General features: G+C 38.1%; 1 protein-coding gene and 1 long non-coding RNA gene across 2 annotated transcripts in view; both read right to left on the bottom strand.

Annotated features, from left to right (window-relative positions):
- Positions 1-1,159: 1,159 nt before the first annotated feature.
- The window catches only part of VKORC1L1 (vitamin K epoxide reductase complex subunit 1 like 1), a 62,785-nt gene continuing 43,616 nt past the window's right edge, over positions 1,160-20,328 (bottom strand). Inside the window, exons 2-3 of the mRNA XM_027041831.2 lie at positions 8,714-8,823; positions 1,160-5,091 (exon numbers count right to left, since the gene is read on the bottom strand). Of these exons, the coding sequence (XP_026897632.1) occupies positions 4,865-5,091; positions 8,714-8,823 (337 nt within the window). The 3' untranslated portion in view covers positions 1,160-4,864. The remainder of the gene's footprint in view (positions 5,092-8,713; positions 8,824-20,328) is intronic.
- On the bottom strand, positions 12,841-16,152 carry LOC128313699 (uncharacterized). Its single transcript, XR_008294755.1, has 2 exons — positions 14,371-16,152; positions 12,841-14,135 (listed from the first exon to the last, which is right to left on the bottom strand). It is a non-coding gene; the product is annotated as an uncharacterized LOC128313699 (long non-coding RNA).

Here is a 20,328-nt window from a genome sequence, read left to right as displayed (position 1 = left end):
TCTGCCGTCAGCACAGGGCCTGCTTCAGTTCCTCTGTTCCCCACCTCTCTTTGTCCCTCTCCTGCTCTCTCTCTCTGAAATATAAACAAACATTTAAAAAAAGGGGCATCTGGGTGGCTCATGTCCAGTTGAGTGTCCGACTTCAGCTCAGGTCATGATCTCACAGTTCGTGGGTTTGAGCCCCGCGTTGGGCTCTGTGCTGTCAGCATGGTCTCCCTCTCTCTCTGACCCTCCCCCAGTCATGCTCTGTCTCTCTCAAAAATAAATAAACGTTAAAAAATAAATAAAGCTCAATGGTTTGGAAAAAGGCTCCCTTTGGTGTCCAGTCAAATGGAGGACCGTGAACCAAAGCAGTTAATACAGAACTTGATTCACTTCACTTGTGGTTGATTCACATGTCTCAACACATACCCATTTGTATCCTTTCTTTCCAAACTCCAGGAAAGACAGTGAAGATCATTGAACCTTCTTTTAGTGGCCATCTTTAGACCACTTTTAAGAAATGCAGGTGTTGTTGGTTCAGATATGAAGTTAGGGGTTCTGGGGGTTACATGTTTGTTTTGTTACCACTGAACTTAAGTTCCTTGAAGGAAATCAAGTTTTGCGTTCCATTTAATGTCAAGGAATAACACAGAACTCTTTACTTAACAACATTAAAAAAAATTAAACACTTAAATGTTTTACAAGTTAGGAGTGGTAAGGTCCATTTCCTAAATCCTGAGGTTCTAGAGAACGCGTTTGTTGTATTCAATAAAATATGGCTGAACTCTATTTTAAATGGATTCATCTTCCTTGCAGATGTTACCTTTTTAGGGGACTGAGTGGAGCATCCAGGGGGAGCTGAAGTAAAGCCGTGGGCAAGATCTGATCAGCACGTGCATGTGCTTATAGAACTCTAAGCACTAATTCCTTTCTCATGAATTCTTGACAGCCATATATACCATGAGCCCACACGCATTCCAGTACTGGAATCTCTTAAGATTTCTGCCTGTGTCTTCTATAAATTCCATCTAATTTAAGGGAAAAAGAATCAACTCAGGACGCCTGTAGAAATGAAGTTACAGTATCAGCTTCAAGAATAGTTTGTAGGAAGACTGGATTCATTGCAGCTTTTTGTTTGAAATGTAATACTGCAGTGTAAGAAGGATGGCCGTACAGCTTCCACAGGTAACGTCTACATTTATTTTATACCAAAAAAGTTATGTGCAACAAATAAACATTCTTACATATTTACATTTGTTTTTACCAGTTAGCAAAACTGTGTCCTAAATCTCTGGTAAAGAATATTTCTATCTATATTAAAGGGGAAGTCTGCCCAGTGAACTCCACTTTAAATGAATGTTTACTCCAGAGCTGAAAGCACTAGTAATAAATATTTTCGATGGAACATACTATACAGATCATACACCTAATACTTAGGCCATGCTTAATACAGTTTTATAACAAAACATTTCACCTTTTCTGGGCTAATTATTTGTAAAAAACAAACAAACAAAAAAACCAAGTAGCCCGGATTCCCACCCCTGCCCCTTTTGTTTGATTGAAGGGTAGTTCTCACAGATTAGGAATCATTAGTGCTGCCTAAAATGTCTGAATAGAAATGTTCCACCAATGCTTATATCTCGGGGGAAAACCCATGAGGACAAAGGTTGCAGGTTAGGTATTCCTTCCCAATAGGTTGCCAATAATGATAGTGAATTTCTTGTTGGCATTTGTCCAATACAGATTTTCAAGACAAGGTCTGTCAGCATTCACTCACGTTAAGCAGTGGTTCTAATCTCAGTTACAAAGCAATTGCTGAAGATTACTTTGCACTTTTGCTGATAATCTTAAAGATATAAATGAAATACAAACAAATAAAAGCCAACAATTTAGGTTTAATTAGGTTTAATTTCACTGTAGTCTTGGTCCTATATCCTACTTAGTAGGGTCCAAAGATCTCTTGTACCAAATGGCAGATCTCTGTATGAAACAGTCAATGCTTTCAACATCTTTAAAAGTAATAGATTTAAAGAGAGGTGACATACACAAAGGAAAAGTAATTCCTGGCACACAGCTAGTTAAACCTGAGTTATTTCACCAGTTTACCTTCCTGGAAAGCACCTAGCTGAAATGCAAAACTGAATGAAATCCTCCAAATCACCTAGATTGCCTAGAATTTATCATTTAACCACAGCTTCTCTCATTTCTTCAAATGATGACTACACAGTAAATAAGAGGCTTCATTTGTTACATACAACTTATTCCCAAAACCAAGAAGCATGGAATAACTGCAAAAAACAGAAATCCAATTCTCCCCGCCCCCCCCCCCCCCCCCCCGCAGTTTGTTCTTCATGTCGGTGGCTGGTAATGTCGCAGTGTTTTAAATATTCAGTCTCAAAAAGTCATAACGATCCTCAAATTTTATAGCATGGTGTTTTCTCCTTCTTGGAGTGGAAGAGAGGATGTAGAGGGGAGCCTAAATTCTTCCAGGGCAAAAATATCCCAGCACCCACTGGGGTCCTGTTACTTACTGACATACTGGCATTACCCTGCTGTTACTTCAGGCGGCACACCTTCATCACTCAGTGAGAAAACAAAGAGATTAATTCTACTGGGCTCATAGGAATGTGGCAAAAAATTTTCGTACAACTGAAACAGTGGTGTTTCCCCCAAGGCTTAGGAAAGCAAAGGAAAATCTTGAAGGGTCTGGCTGAACGTTTTTACATTTTATCACATGAGAGTTGACATTTGCAAGAACACAACATCAAGACAAGCTTTAACTATACTCTGCTGATTGATACCAAATATGATGAAAATCCATTTGAAATTGGGACATGAGGAACTTATTTAGCACAACCAGTGTTATATATACCACAGAAATCTTCACTGTTAACCTTTTCCATTCTAGCCTAGAAGAAAGAAGCAGTAAACTGCCTGGCAGACCGGGAAGCACTGCGATAAGGTGACCTCATTGTACAAGTCCTCCAACATTACGACTTGTTTCTCCACAAACACCAGACATCCGATCAATGCTTTCTAGAGTTCTTTAACTAGAAACAAGAACAATACACACATAATAAAACAGGCATTGAAATATTCACATTCATGGGAAAACAGCCTTGAAATCTGAATTCAACTTTTACAAAACCTGTTAAAACCCGTTGGAAGTTCATTACAATTCAGATTTTATACCTGCCTTGGGCCAGAAAAATACATTGCATCAATTAGGACAGTTAGTTGGAAACTGCTGAACAGTTGCTGACTCTACACAGTACGGTTTACAGAGCAGAGCCTGTCCCCTCCCTTCAAAAAGAAGGCTTATTAAAGAAAAGTCACCGGTCTATTTTTAACATAATGATTAATCTAACTGGAAGCAAAAACATTGCTACTACTTCTCAATCTAAGGAACAAAATAATTGTACAGAACCTTTTTATAGACTGATGCAGGCTTTCTACTTCATGGTAAGAGGAAGGAAGGACACTTCTGCCCAAGTTCAACACACAAAATATTTGGTTTGAGATTTAAGACAGAAGGCACTTTTAACATTCTGATATAAGGTGTTAACCATAGAAACATACTGTCACACTTTCATTTGGGTTTATTCAAATCACTCTTAAAACCTATGCATTGCGTAGTTACTAGAAGGAGTAGTGACACCATTAGTGTATTTTACCTTCAGATATTTCTACCCGTACTACTCCCGGTTATGCAAACTGAGCAGCGTGTCAGCCCTAAAATTTACAAATCTAGTATGGACTCTAAAACAATTAGAAACTAGACATCCAATTAGTGCAGAATTAAACAGGAAATACTACAGAGCTACCCAAGAGCAATCCTACTCTGGAGCAACTGGGCTTATACTGGTTATTTCAAGGTCCTAATACTGTTTGGTCGACTGGCACCGATGTTAAGGAAGAATATCTGCATGAAAATTCAACTGCTGTAAGAGACTTTACCTAAAAATGCCATGTTAATATTTCCAGCTTTTCTCCAAAGAAATCTACCCATTTCCCCATTTTTAGTGTCCTGAAGGCCTTGGATGTGAAGGTCTGGTCACATGACTCGTTTGGTAAGGTTATAATCAATCCAGTTTTATGACTAGACACAGGCTTGACTTGAATGTCCAAATTTAGTTTCTTCCTTTCTGAGGAAGGAGATGAAAGGGAACCAACTACCCTATTATTTTTGCTGTCAGTGCTGGACCCACAGCTGTCAGTACTTTTCACAAGATGCTCTGTATGGACTTACTATTTTCACTATTTCTTCGGTCAACGTTGAGCTGACAATTCTTCATTGCTACACTTCAACTAAACTGTACAGTAAGTTCTGCAGGGATGGATCCAATATTTCTACCTTTATTTACAAATATCACATAAATGGATTCTAGTTGAATCTACATGTTTAAATCCATCGGCTAAAAACATATTACATATTGTAAACATGGCAATAATTAATACAGTATCTATTCTAAAATATTTTCATGTCATGATCACATTTGTTATACCTGAAATTGAATTTATACACATTAGAGAATTACTAGCAATGGTTGCTCACTTTACAATCAAGGGCAGGGGGCTAGGGCTACAATTTATTATTTCAGAAACATTTTCAAAGTAAAGTTAAAGCTTGTCTTTGATTGGCTCGGCATATCCTTTTTTTTTTTTTGTATCCATATTTAAAATGAAGATTGACACAAAATAGCTAGGGCCCCTTCTAATTTATAGGATTTTATAAAATCAGTTTAAGATTCTCAGGGAAAGTGTCTGTTGTGAAGAATTTAAAAAAAAAAAGACAAAAACAAACAAACAAAAAAAAAATGCTGCAAAATAAACTTAATGGAAAAGGGAACTTCAGGCCGTCAGTCCGGAGCTGGTCAGGCTGTCAGTCTTGCTTAGGCTGCAGCTGCCGTTTCCAGGCCTCATTCAAATAAACTAGTCGTTTGTAGTTGATGATAAGAAGAATGAAGTTCAGCACATATGTGATGACACAGATGATGCAAAACTCCTTCAGCACAAAGTACAGAATGTAGGCCAGGTACAATGACCCCACCACAGACACGATGGAGGACGTCATGAGGATTAAAGCTGCGACTGCACTTGCTGTCATGCCTGCAAGAGAAAGAGACGTGTGGCTCCGTCAGTCCTTGACAATGGCGAGAAAGTTTCTGAGTTAAAAGCTAGCACTCCATGATTTGCTGCAGCGTTGCAATACTGATTTTACTGCAAAATGCTATGGAATTTGAGAACAAAAGTTACTCATCTATTTTATTAAGATTATGCAGGGTGACTTTTGCACACAGAATACCAGTTTTATAGCTGCAGTGTTTTTGATTTGTCAGTATTCTAGGTGAAGTATCACTTCTATCATAAACTAGCTTAAGTCATGCAAAGAAAATATGCAGTCTTGTAATCACATTATGCAATAAGCCAGTCTGTAAAATTGACAGTCTCACCCCCTCCTAATGGATAAAGGAATGTGAGGACCACAACCTTCTCTCCCAAGCAGGACACGCTTCCCCTGGCCTTTGCACTGGAGGCTCCCCATGTGTGGGAAGTAAAATTTGCTTTCCATGTTTAGATCAAATTTATCAAAAATCCGAAATGGGAGATGATTATACCAATATGTTGCTAAAGAAGGGGGAAAAAAAATTGTAGTAAACATTTCAGAAAGGGCTCACCCTGGAAGATAACGGAAACCACGTTTGGCCAGTCGGCCACATGTGGGTCAAAGCAGATCAAGAAAAAAGGCAGTTATGTGCACTAAACCAGGGCTCTCTCGGTGCTGACATCCTCACGTGTATTGTTTTGTAATTTCCCACAGCTAACAGAAATGAGAACGTGTGTGCTTATTCTCAAGGACAGAGGAGTTAGAGCATTTTACACTACCCTCCTACCCAACAACTAACGGACAAGGAAAACACAAAGAGGAAAAAATAATTGGTGGTAGGAGGTTTGAAGAAGTTAATTAAGGAGCTGAAATCCCCACCTCCTGTTGAATGAGAAGCTGCCTGGAGGCTATAGTCTCACCATAAAGGCCTGACTTGCCCACAGGACTGGTCAGTACTAAAGTATGACCTCTCATAAGACTCTTCAAGACTAAGATACTATTGGATTACTTACAGTGAGGGACTGGCCAACCTGGCCACCTGCTTTTGTAAATAAAGACTGACTGGAACCCAGTCACACTCACTCATTTAGGTAACATCTGTGGTAGAGCTGAGTAGCTGCGACAGCCAGCAAAGCCTAGATGGTTTTCTGTCTGGCCCTTTACTTAAACAGTTTGCTAACGTCATTGATGCTAAATGTCTAAAACTTCAAAAATTAATGCTGCCACATTAATTTTAAAAAGAAAGTGAGTTTCAGAATGATACGAACTGTTATTTACTTCCTCCATGTCACTCTCTTCCTTGAGATAATAATCGTTTTTACCTCCTAATACTGATGTGTGGATTAAAAGAGCTGATAGGTGGGGCACCTGGCTGGCAGAGAGTGCAACTCTTGATCTCAGGGTTGTGAGTTCAAGCCCCATGTTGAGCTTAGAGCTTAGTTAAAAAAAAAAAAAAAAGGTAAATAAAGGAGCTAATAGGTACAAAGCACTTCGAATGCTCCATAAATACTGGCTGTTGGTTAAGTACTATTGTACCAAACCTGTCCTAATGTAACGTAATGTAGGCTGGTGGCTTGGGATACAATTCCCGGTGGAATTTACAATGTGCTGTAACTCTAAATAAATGACAGTACTATCAAACAATGGAATATTTTGCAGCTGTAAGGAAGGATGAAGACACTTAGTGGACGGCTATGGATATCAATGTATTAGTCAAGCAAAAAAGAAAGCAGAGTATATAGAACAGTATGTATAGCATCTGCCTTTTATATTTTAAAAGCAGGAAAATTAAGATGATATATTTGTATTTTCTTGGATATGCCTTGCGAAACTCTACAGCAACAACAAGCAGATACCAGTTGGGCATGAAAGGCAGTAGGAAGTGGGCAGAGGGGGACGAGGGGTGAGGTAGGTGTTTCGCTGGACAGCATTTTAATTTTTTTTTTTTTACTTTTGAACTCATGAATGTATTACCTATGGAAAAATTAAAAATGCTGTCTCTCAAACACCTTAGAAGGGAGTGAAGATGATGCGCTCTGGAAAACTGTTAAATGAGCTCACATATATATGCCTTCAATGTGCCTCCAGACATTAAAAATGCATGTGAATGCACAAAATTGTGAACAGAAAAGATACATAGGATACATATGATTTAAAAATATATATATAAGGAAATTCACAAATCAAATATTATAAATAGAAATTTGTTCCATCTCTATCTCCAAAAATTAACATAGTCAAAAGCATGTTTTGGGCTATTTTAATTTTGGCTTATATGTTTGGATTTATAGATTCTTCTTTAGAAATCCAAACAGAAAAAATAAATGGAATAAAAAATAAAAATCTCACTCCTGGCCTCCAACCACCAGACCCTTTCCTATGCATTCACATGCATATATGTAACATAAACTTGTATCTATTATACTATAATTTACTTTTTTCACTAACCTATGTCTTGATCCTTCCAGAATATACATGTAGACCTACCTTTTCCTTAAATGGCTACATAGTATTTTCTAGTATGGAGGTAACCTAATTTATTCAGCCATTACATTTGAACGCTTCCATTTTTTTTGCTATTTTAAACTGTACTGCTGTGCATATCCTTGTGTATATTTTTGTATTTCTATAGGATATAGAACAGGGCAAACTTGATAAGGAATATTTAGAAAACTTAGATTCACAATTTGCCTCATAACAAATCAACTTCAGCTAGACAGAAGAGCAGAAAAGAGCTGGCAGATAATAGGGCAGAATATTAACAATTGAAGCCCAAAGATAAAAATGGATAGATTTAACTCTAAAAACATAAAAAATTTTCGTATGATCAAAATTCACCAAACTAACATAAAAAAGGAAAAAGAATGGGTAAAATGTTTCTAACAAATATGGAAATGGACTATTATCAGGATCCCATCAACAAAAGTGACAATGTAAGGAAATTAAAATGTAATAATGGCTATACTTTGTAACTACTGAATTAGAAATTTAAACATTAAAAAAAAATCTATGTGTTTTGACTCATCCATCTCATGTTTGGAAATTTATTTTGCAGAACTAATTCAAGGAGGGAGGTGTGTGTGAAGGGGTCTTTAAACGATGTTGATTACCACAGTGTTAATGAGCATAAAAAAATTGAAACCTTGTTATCAACAACAAAAAACTGAAAAGGAGAAACAACATAAGGATTCACATAAAATTAAGTAAAAAGAACAGAAAGCAATGGGAATAGTGGAGGTGTAAAGGTGATGAAATTATGCACATGGTTCACTGTTAGTGTTTTCTCAGTGCGTAATAGTTTTAAGTAACCACACAGTATATAAAGTAATAAGAAAAAAAGTTTCCAGGGAAGACTGGAGTAATAAGTTCTCGGATTGGGACTGTTTTTTCTGGACACTATGGGATGTTGCCATCCTTGATTAAACACCAACAGATACCAAGTTCAGCATTAGCATCATCAAAATCTTAGGGAGCCAAATTTTCACAACAGAAAAATGTACAGCAAACTAGTGGTTCTATCATTAACATGCTTTTATTTAATATAAAGACATTTCAGGGAAAAGACACAAAGTACTAAATGGAATACAACAAAACAAACTTATTTTTGTATTGCTGTATACTTACCAAGTAATAATTGTAGTATATAAAATATAAGTCCAAAGACACTGTTTGGCTGGTTTAATACACCATCCTTTCCAAAAATGGAACCCAAAAGACCAAATCCTCGACCCCATCTGTAAAATAAGGAAAACCAATAACCCTATTTTGAGTCCTCCTATTTTTAAAAATATAAAATTACTTGAGAATGCCATGCCAATACACCCATCTGAATCTCTAAGTTGCCTATTTCTATATATTCTCTTATGCAAAAGGTAGGATAAAGTACTCTTTTTCTTTTTAAATGTTTATTTATCTTGAGAGAGAGAGCGCACACACGCACGAGCAGGGAAGGACAGAGAGAGAGGGAATCCCAAGCAGGCTCCGCGCTGTCAGCACAGAGCCCAACGAGGGGCTCAAACTCACAAACTGCAAGATCATGACCTGAGCCAAAGTTGGACGCTTAACTGACTGAGCCACCTAGGCACCCTCAAAGTACTCTTTCTCTGATGGCATTAGTATCTGCAGAGAAAGGGCTCTCTCAATTTAAGCCAGAGCCTCTTAGCAGCAGCAGCACTCACATTTTGGGCTAAAGAATTCTTTACAGTTGGGGGCGGTTCAGTGCATGATAGGGTGTTTAGCAGTATCCCTGGGCGCTGCCCACTAGATGCTAGTAGTACAACCCGCCAGTTGTGACAACCAAAAATGTCTTAAGCCATTGCCAAATGTTCCTGGAGGGGGACAAAACCACCCCCATTGAAAGCCACTGACTTAAGCTGCCCTATTTCTTCATTCAAAGTCTGTAGATTGCAGTGTTGCTTCCTGACAAATTTCACCAGGATATGCAATAGGAAATGTATCTTGGGAACACATCTTTAAATGTAGAACAAGAGCAGAAACTATAGGCCCTTCCTAGAATCATACATACCTCAAGAGTAAAAAACTGACACACTATTTGTTCCATTGTTTTTATTTGCAGTTTAACCTCAAGTTTTGCATTTCACTTCGCATTTTCAGAATCATATTTTCCTATTTTTTAAAAAGATTACTTCTGATCTAATAAAATTTGATTCAAATATCAAACTAACATTTACTTCGGATGAAAACTTTTGAAGATAACTTTAACTACGAGCATGCTTTTTAAAGTACCAGAAAGAAAACACTAATGGTTTTAAGTCCATAGCAAAGCACTCAATAAAACCTAAACTTTGGTTTGGAAAACAAACTACCTGAAGACAAGGATAAATAAGTGATTCTTTATTTGTCACACTATTTTAAAACTTTTTTAATGTTTATTTTTGAGAGAAAGAGAGAAAGAGTGTGAGTGGGGAATGGCAGAAAGAGAGGGAGACACAGAATCTGAAGCAGCCTCCAGGCACTGAGCAGTCAGCACACGACATGAACTCATGAACTGCAAAATCATGATCTGAGCCGAAGTCGGACGCTTAACCGACTGAGCCACCCAGGAGCCCCCATCACCCTATTTTAAAAATATATATATATTTTACAAGCAAGTGAGAGCCCTGAAGATTTTTACTGTACAGAGTTACACACTTGGAGGAACACAAAATAATCTCCACGTTTTTGTATTCTTTCACACATCAAATACTCATTGTGCATGTTCTAGGTGCAGATAATGGGTCAGGCATTGGAATCCAGGAGAGTACCAGTCAGAAGAGGTGGTGCCCTTTTGGAACTCTTATTCCATTTAGGGAGGAGAAGTAGTGAACAGGTGAACAAATGACAAAGTTATCTTCAGAAATGGATGAAACCATTAACAGATATGTGGGAAAAGTGAGGCGGGAGATTATTCGAGACCAGAGCTTCTGAAAATTTAAAAGTGCATATGATCACTTTGGGGTCTCATTAACATGCAGGTTTTCCTTTAGCAGGTCTGTGTTAGGGCCTAGGACTCTGTGTTTCCAAACAAAACAAAACAACTCCCAGCTCAAGCTTCTAGTCTGAGGACCACACTCAGTACCACTCAGCTCTAGACGGAGAAGGGGTGGAGGGAGCTATATTCTAGCTAGATGGTCAGAGATGGCCTTTTCCAGGAACTAAAATCCTGAATGAATTAAATCCTGAATGATGAAAAGCAGCCAATCTCAAGAGGAACAGCAAGCACAAAGGCCTTGAGGCAGGAATGAGCGATGAGTGTCCTAAGGCCATCAAGGCTGACACAGGATGAGGGAAGAATGGCAAGAGAATGAGGCACCCAGTCATTTACATCATTTATGGCCTTGTTTGTAGGCCATGATGAAGAGTTTGAATTTTATTCTAATTGCAATGGGAGGGCATTCAGTGGCTTTAAAATAGGAGATTAATATAAGCTTATTTATGATCACTCTTGACTACTGTGTAAAAAACAAACTGCAGGAGAGCAAGAGCAGACGGAAGAAACTATATGCAATCAACTTCTTAGCCCCACTCATCTGAAGTAGGAATTCAAATGTAAATCACCACCTTTGGCAATGGAAATAATTGGGCAGACTGCCAAAATTATAACCGGCAAACAGAATTTTTTATATTCCAAACACTGATCTCTAATTATTCACATAGGATCATGTCGATCTTTTTCCATAGAATGAATATATTGGCTTATCAAAGTAATACGTATATAAGGTTTAAAAATCAAATAACACTGAAAGTCTTACAGAATAGACACCCCATACTCCAGCCCTCTCCACACACAGTTCTGACCCCAAGAGGCAACGATTTTGATATCTTTTAACCTTTTTTCCCTATTTAATTCCACATTTCTAAATAATATGCTTACATGGCTATTTCTTGACTTCTGGATTCTAAATATCTTCTGATTTTCTAATACGGTAGACCAGAATGTTGCTTTAAAGAAACATTTTATTGTGGAAAGCGTTAAATGTACAGACGCAAAGTTAACAGAACAATCCATGTAATAATAATCTCATCACCCGGCTTCAAAATTAAACCTCTTTTGTTTCATTTCCACCTCTACCCACACACCACTCATGATGATTTTTAGTTACTTTTTAAATTTTAATGCACAAATCTTAACTTTTCTGTAATTTTTAAAAATTTTTTTTTAATGTTTATTTATTTTTGAGACAGAGAGAGACAGAGCATGAACGGGGGAGGGTCAGAGAGAGGGAGACACAGAATCTGAAACAGGCTCCAGGCTCTGAGCTGTCAGCACAGAGCCCGACGTGGGGCTCGAACTCATGGACCACGAAATCATGACCTGAGCCGAAGTCGGCCGCTTAACCGATTGAGCCATGCAGGTGCCCCAACTTTTCTGTAATTTTGATGAATGGAACACCTGACTACTCCTGGATACATCTGAGTAGTCCTGGTATACGAATTCTGGTATACTTACCAATAGTGTGAAAGGAGAATTTAAGTACCTTTCCTAAACAAACAAACAAAACCCAAACATTCCAACACCAGAGAGTCTTCCCATCTCCCCAATTAAGTTGTTAGTTCCTTCCTGTCGATCCACACTCCTCTTTACCACAAGCAGTAAGTACCTGGCTCTCTAGGTAGGAATCCAACCTCAAAACCAAAATTAGATCTCTGGTCTTCCTGATCACACTGCTATGCCGTTTCCCTCACGTCACATTAAGTTATAAAGTACAATTACCATTCTAGCATTTTCAACCAAACAGAACGATCACTTAATTACTTGATGAATATAATAAAGTTTAATAAACTTTGATGAACAATGGAATAAGTGTTAGCAAGTCAACTCACAAAGTAGACTGACATTATGTAAGATTATTTTCCTTGGAAAGGTCAATGAGAACAGATTTTCATAAATGACACTTAAAACTGCTAAGGGTGGTTGTAATTTAAAAACTTCTTAGTGAATTTTTTTCAAGTTGGGACATTTGAAAATACTGAGTTTCCCCCCACTTCTAAAAGCTATATGGAACTATATGAGATACATTTTATGTGCTAACTTTATTCCTGGCTTTATCTTAGTTTCTAACCATTTTCTCCTTGTCCCATCTATAATCACAATTCTATTATTTTACTTATCCCAGACCTGCCCCAAGTAATTTATGGAAGGAGGTGGGATATTAACCAATTGAGAAAAAAAAAATGTTCTCATTTTTTTTAAATGATGATCTTTTTGGTCATTAAAAAAATTATTTTAATGTTTATTTATTTTTGAGAGAGAGAGAGAGAGACCAGAGCACAAGCAGGGGAGCGGCAGAGACAGAGGAAGACAGAATCCGAAGCAGGCTCCAGGTTCTGAGCGGTCAGCACAGAGCCTGACGTGGGGCTCGAATTCACAGACCGTGAGATCATGACCTAAGCTGAAGTCGAATGCTTAACCGACTGAGCCACCCAGGCACCCCTTGTTGGTCATTTTTTATTAAGTTTTTAATTTTAATTCCAGTGTAGTTAACATACAGTGTTATATTAGTTTCAAGTGTACGATATAGTGATACAACACTTCCATACATTACCCAGTGCTCATCACAACTGTACTCTTTAATCCCTATCACCTATTTTGCCCAATCCCCCCCACCCCCTGCCTTCCCTCTGACAATCAGTTTGTTCTCTATAGTTAAGAGTCTGTTTCTTGGTTTGTCTTTTTCCCTTTGCTCATTTTTTTTGTTTCTTAAATTCTACATGAGTGAAATCATATAGTATTTGTCTTTCTCTGGTCTATTTCGCTTAGCATTATACTCTCTAGTCCCATTCATGTTGTTGCAAATGGCAAGATTTCATTTTTTTATGGCTGAGTAATATTCCATTTTACACACACACACACACACACACACACCACATCTTCCTTATCCACTCATCTGTCGATGGACACTTGGGCTGCTTCCATATCTTGGCTATTGTAAGTAATGCTGCTATAAACATAGGGGTACGTGTATCCCTTTGAATTATTACTTTTGTATCTTTGGGTAAATACCCAGTAGGGCAGTTGCTGGATCTTAGGGCAGTTCTATTTTTAACTTTTTGAGGAACCTCCATACTGTTTTCCACAGTGGCTGCACTAGTTTGCATTCCCACCAACTGTGCAAGAGGGTTCCTTTTTCCCCACATCCTGGCCAAAAGCTGGTTCCTGTGTTTTTTATTTTAGCCATTCTGACAGTGATATCTCACTGTAGTTTTGATTTGCACTTCCCTGATGAGTGATGTTAAGCATCTTTTCATGTGTCTGTTGGCCATCTGTATTCCTTCTTTGGAGAAATGTCTGTTCATGTCTTCTCCTCATTTTTTAAATTGGATTATTTATTTCTTGGGTGTTGAGTTGTATAAATCCTTTATTTATTTTGGATACTAACCTTTTATTGATGTCATTTGCAGATATCTTCTCCCATTCATTAGGTTGCCTTTTAGTTTTGTTGGCTGTTTCCTTTGCTGCGCAGAAGACTTTTATTTTTTTTATTTTTAGAAGATTTTTATTTTGATGAAGTTTATTTTTGCTTTTATTTACCTTGCCTCAGAAGACCTATATCTAGAGGGGCGCCTGGGTGGCGCAGTCGGTTAAGCGTCCGACTTCAGCCAGGTCACAATCTCACGGTCCGTGAGTTCGAGCCCCGCGTCAGGCTCTGGGCTGATGGCTCGGAGCCTGGAGCCTGTTTCTGATTCTGTGTCTCCCTCTCTCTCTGCCCCTCCCCCGTTCATGCTCTGTCTCTCTCTGTCCCAAAAATAAATAAACGTTGAAAAAAAAAATTTTAGAAGACCTATCTAGAAAAATGTTGCCACAGCTGATGTCAGAGACATCACTGCCTGTGCTCTCTTCTACAATTTTATAGTTTCAGGTCTCACATGTAGCTCTTTGATCCATTTTGAGTTGACTTTTGTGTATGGTGTAAGAAAGTGGTCCAGTTTCATTCTTTTGCATGTAGCTATCCAGTTTTCCCAACACCATTTGTTGAAGAACCTGTCTTTTCCCCATTGTATATTTTTTCCTCCTTTGTCAAAAACTGACCATGTAATTTGTGGGTTTATTTCTGGGTCTTCTGTTCTATGGATCTATGTGTCTATCTTAATCCAGTACCATACTGTTTTGATCACTACAGCTTTGTAATGTACCTTAAAGTTTTGAATTGTGATACCTTCAGTTTTTTCTTTTTCAAGGTTCCTTTGGCTATTTGGGGTCTTTTTTTTAAATTATTTTTTTAATGTTTATTTATTTTGGGGGACAGAGAGAGAGGGAGACAGAGGATCTGAGGTGGGCTCTGTGCTGACAGCAGAGAGCCCAATGTGGGGCTCAAACTCATGAACAGCAAGATCATGACCTGAGCTGAACTCAAGTGCTTAACCAACTGAGCCACCTGGGTGCCCTGGGGTCTTCTATGGTCCCATACAAATTTTAGGATTACATTCACAAGTTTTAAACTTCTGATGACTTTTATTTATTTGCTTATTTATATATTGGAAATCATTTGCTTTTTTCTTTGGTATTTAAATTTTGTAATGTGTGATGATTTTGCTTTTACCATTATATTTTAACAATACAATTTAATAATAGCAATTGAAAAATTCTCTTTATACAACAAATACATAGATATTTGAGTTCTAAGTATGTGTAGTAAATTTAATCACCAAATTTCCACATGGAGAGACCTCCATTTCAGCAATACTTCCTGCCTCTTGACCCATCCCCTCACTTATCTCTTGCTAGGCTGGTAGCAAAAACTTGTTTGATTGATCAGTTTACAAGAAGGAACTGGGCATCTGTAGATCAGACCCTTCTGGATTCCTTCTTTGGGATCTATCTGAACAAAGCTGCATCCAAGACTAAACTTTTTTTTTTTTTTTGATGTTTATTTATTTTTGAGAGAGAGAGAGAGAGAGAGAGAGAGAGCGTGCACGAGCAGGGGAGGGGCAGAGAGAGAGGGAGACACAGAATCCAAAGCAGGCTCCAGGCTCTGAGCTGTCAGCACAGAGCCTGATTTGGGACTTGAACCCATGGACTGTGAGATCATGACCCATGCCGAAGTGGGATGTTTAACCAACTGAGCCACCCAGGCGCTCCTATTTTTTTTTAATTGTGGTAAAACACACACACACACACACACACACACACACACACACACAAATTAAATTTACCACCTTAACTAACCATCTTTAAGTGCACAGTTCAGCAATGTTAAATATGCTTGCATTGTTGTGAAACATCTCCAGAACCTTTTTATCTTGCAAAACTGAAGCAACTCTGCTTTTCTCTCTCCTCCCAGTCCCTGGCAACCACCTTTTCATTTTGTTTCTATGAATCTGACTACCTTACTTTAGATGCCTCATATAAGTGAAATCCCACAGTACCTGGCTTTATGTGGCTGCTTATTTCATTTAGTACAGTTCCTTCAGGTTCATACATGTAGCATGTGACACGATTTCTTTGCTTTTTAAATAAAAGGCTGACTAATATGCCATTTTCTGTGTATACCATACTTTGTTTATCCATTCGTCCATTCAGGGACACTGGGTTGCTTCCACCTCTTGCCATATAAAGCTTGTTTGCAATTACAACTGCTCTGGTAATTTTTCACCCATTCCTCTGACAGAAACAAGCCCTCTTGATAGTAAAGTTTCAGGTAAAGCCCAATGTCCAACCAAATCAAAGATGAGGCCCTTCAACAAGAGCTAGGACATCCTCTCCTACCATTTTGTTGTGAGAGTTAACAGCATGGTTCATGGGAGGAAGATGGCCCTGGGTGAAGATTAAAAAAAAAAAAAAAAAAAAAAGATATTTCTCTCATTCTAAAATCATGGGTTATGATACATCATCAATTTAGTAACAATTTTTCAGAGGAAAAGGTACCATATAAATATCTACATTCATCCAGATGTTAAAGCTAAATAACAATGGAACACAAAAATCAGAGAAACAAAGAAGTTAATGTCTGGGTTTAGAAAATCTTTGTCAAAGTTTCTTTTGAGGAAATGACCAGCTTGTACCAGGAAAGGGCCTCATTCCCAACCCACTGTGGACACGAGGTGTGGAACAAAACTTAAAATTTTTTCAGGATGAAAGGTCTGTTTTTTCACATTATCTCAAGAACCCAAAAGGGTCAAAAACCACTAAAAAGGAAAAATGGATCCTGGAAAACGCACAACAGTGGGATAATCCTTGTATTGGCCTGGCATGGTATCTGGTAATACCATATGTGAAAAAAATACTTGTGATTACTACTATAAAAATTTCTGAGGAACTTGATGTAAGACTTGTATTCTCATTTGGTAAGATTTTTTAAATTTGTTTTCATGATATTAGTTCTCTGATCTTGGAGTCACCCTTCTCAGAGGCAAGCACTTTCAACTCATTTGAGTGGTTTCTTCGGTATTTGCCCAGAAATTTCTTTGTATAAAAGATAATCTATTCAATGATGCAGCAAGCCACAGAAAAATACAGTCCATACCATGGTCTGGCCTTTGGCTTTCATGACACTGCTTAGTGTGTGGTTCTCCACAATCTTTGTTTTTTTTTTGTTTTTGTTTTTGGGACAGAGAGAGACAGAGCATGAACGGGGGAGGGGCAGAGAGAGAGGGAGACACAGAATCGGAAACAGGCTCCAGGCTCTGAGCCATCAGCCCAGAGCCTGACGCGGGGCTCGAACTCACGGACCGTGAGATCGTGACCTGGCTGAAGTCGGACGCTTAACCGACTGCGCCACCCAGGCGCCCCTCCACAATCTTTGTTTTACTGTTGTCTCCGTAATTCAGCTGCTGTGGCGCTTCCTTATATTCTCAGCCAGCAAGCTTCCTTCACATTTCTTCCCTCCACCCCCAAGGTGAAGTCTTACGGTGACCATATTATTTATTTATGTAAAATTTAACAACTCTTTGAACTCTGTCAGTATTTTAATTAGGATTATTGTTGCTTTCTCTTCATCATCTGGTTACATTTACACAGGTTTTGAATGGTCCACCCCATCCCTTGTTTTCCCATAAGCCCTGGGAAATGTACTTTTTAAATGTACTTTTGATCAAAGTATCATTTACATATAGAAAACTACCCACAAGTGTATTAAACTTAATTTCCAGGAGTCTCCACTCCCATTTTCTTTTATTTGATGTTAAGTCACTTTTAAGCAATAAATTCCTAGTCCTGGTATTTTTAAGGTTCAATTCCATAGGAAATGCATTTTTTTCAGTAACATATTATATCAGAAATTCTATTAAAACTATAATTACATTTCTTTTTATGCACAAATTGCTTTTCCTGGAGTTAATAATTCATTCTTATTTTTTCTTTTTCTATGCCACCATCATTAATTTTCCAAAATCCTTCTGAGCAATATTATCCTTTTTTTTGACACCCTAAAATGTTTTTTATTTTTTAAGTTTTTAAAAACTTATTTGGAAATATTTTCAAACTTATAAGAAGTCACAAAAATAAAAATAGAACAAAGAACACCCATATATTCTTTAGAAAGACTCACCTACTGTTATTTTACCCCGTTTGCTTTTTTATTCCATCTCCCTCTCCTTCTCTCTACACATACACACACATACTGACTGTCATCCTAACTTCCAATCTCTTCCCTACCTCAAACCTTCTTAGATCTTCCTTTTGCCCTTGGTTAATCACTTGTTTTGGTGAAACAATCTTTTAGTAGCTTCCCTGAGAAAATATTACACTGGAGGTAACATTTCTGAGATGTGGAGTCTTAAAATATCTTTCTTCTACCATCAGAGTGGATTGGTAGTTTTGGGGGTATATAATTATAAATTAAAAATACTTTTCCCTCAGGAGTTTTAAAGCCATTGTCCTTGAAAAACCTGCTGCCGTTCTGACCCTTGAATATGTCCTGTTTTTCTTCCTTTATGAGACTTTTAAGAAACTTTTTAATCCTACTCATCTAAAAAATTTTTTTAAAGTTTATTTATTTTTGATAGAGACAGAGCACGAATGGGGGAGGAGCAGAGAGAGAAGGAGACACAGAATCCTAAGCAGGCTCCAGGCTCTGAGCTGTCAGCACAGAGCCCGCCTGATGTGGGGCTCGAACTCACCAACTGTGAGATCATGACCTGAGCCGAAGTCGGACGCTTAGCCAACTGAGCCATCCAGGTGCCCCTAATCCTGATGTTCTAAAATTTCACAGGGGCACCTGGGTGGCTCAGTCAGTTGAGCATCTGACTTCAGCTCAGGTCATGATCTCACAGTTGGTGAGCTCAAGCCCCGTATCGGGCTCTGTGCTGACAGCTCAGAGACTGCAGCCTGCTTCGGATTCTGTGTCTTCTCCTGTCTCTGCCCCTTCCCATGCTCATACTCTGTCTCTCTCTCTCTCTCAATAATAAATATACATTAAAAATTTTTTTTTAATTTCACAAAGGATGTGCCTTGATATAGGTCTTAAGTTGTTCATTGTGAAGGGTCCTTGGTAGGCCCTTTGAATGTACAAATTCATGTTTTTCAATGCCAGAAATTTTGCACATATTACCACTTAGCCAAATGTTGGACTTCTTAAACTGAACCTCTAGGGTTTTTTTTTTACCCCTTTCTTTTATTTTCCATCTCTTTTTCCTTTTACTCCATTTTCTTGGAGATTAACATGATGTAACTCTTCCAAGTCTTCTATTAAATTCACTTATTAAACTTACTGCTACCATATGTTTAATTTCTAAGTGTTCTCTCCTATCCTATGATTATTCGTTTACATAAATAGAATCTTCTTTGTTTAAAGATACCACTTATTTCTTAGATCTAATGAGATAAAACCATCCATTTTTATTTTAGGTTTACTTCTTGGCAGCTTCATTTAGTTTCTTCTGAGTTCCTTGGTGTCATCTCTCATATTGGGAGACTTTTCTCAAATGTATGAGGATCCTTAAGTGTCAATTCACTTGTAAGACCAAGGCATTAAAAATATGAATGTCAATTCTAGCCCTGGACAGAATACAATATGGCTATTCCAGCCTCTCTCTCTCTTCCCTACTGATTACAACTAAAAAATGAACAGAATACAGAAAGCAACTACCTGAGGATCCTAAAAAGTAAAAATAGCCAGTGGATAGAGAAGAAAGGTCAAAACTTGAATAAAAACCAGAACGGTGGAATTTTCTGAGGGTTTTTCCTCCTTTACCTTCTTCTTTTGAACCGAGGGTGGTATAAGTTGTGGAACTGTCCATGGGAAGAGATAATAAAAAAGCCCCACTTTCTGGCCAAAGGATGACTAAAAGGGACCCATGTGAGTTGGAGAATGTGGGAGCTACCAAGTTTGTTTTCACATTTAATTTTTCCCTCCTGGTCTTGCCTAAAGGGAAGCAAGAGAACTGTACCTCAGGCATGGTTTGAGATACCTTGAATTCTGAGAGAAAAGCCTCTCTCTGTCTGGAAAAAATGAGAAAAGGGGCCCCTGTGGTCTTAAGTATGTGGGAGGAATCCTGTAATTTTTCTCTTTTCTCTCATGGCTTTACCCCAAGGGTGAAGTCAGTCACGTGGAACCGTATAACAGTAAGAAGGGCTAAAGCTCTCTGTGAGAAATCTGTCTTTTTAGCAGGAGGAATTGTGAAAGGGGCCACTGGGAGTCAGAGATAAGGAAGAGAATCCCAGCAAAGAGCAAGCCAAATAATGGACCCTTAATTCTGAAGAGGAATTAACAGAAGTCCCAGAATCATCCTTGAGATGCAGCATGGAACAGATCCAAAGAAGCATAGCAAAGTCTTTGAGAACTAAACTACTGTATAAACCA

This window comes from Acinonyx jubatus, chromosome E3 (genome assembly GCF_027475565.1).
Source record: "Acinonyx jubatus isolate Ajub_Pintada_27869175 chromosome E3, VMU_Ajub_asm_v1.0, whole genome shotgun sequence".
Taxonomy (NCBI): Eukaryota; Metazoa; Chordata; class Mammalia; order Carnivora; family Felidae; genus Acinonyx; species Acinonyx jubatus.
Note: the sequence above shows the minus strand (reverse complement) of the source record. Positions and strands in the feature narration are given on the sequence as shown.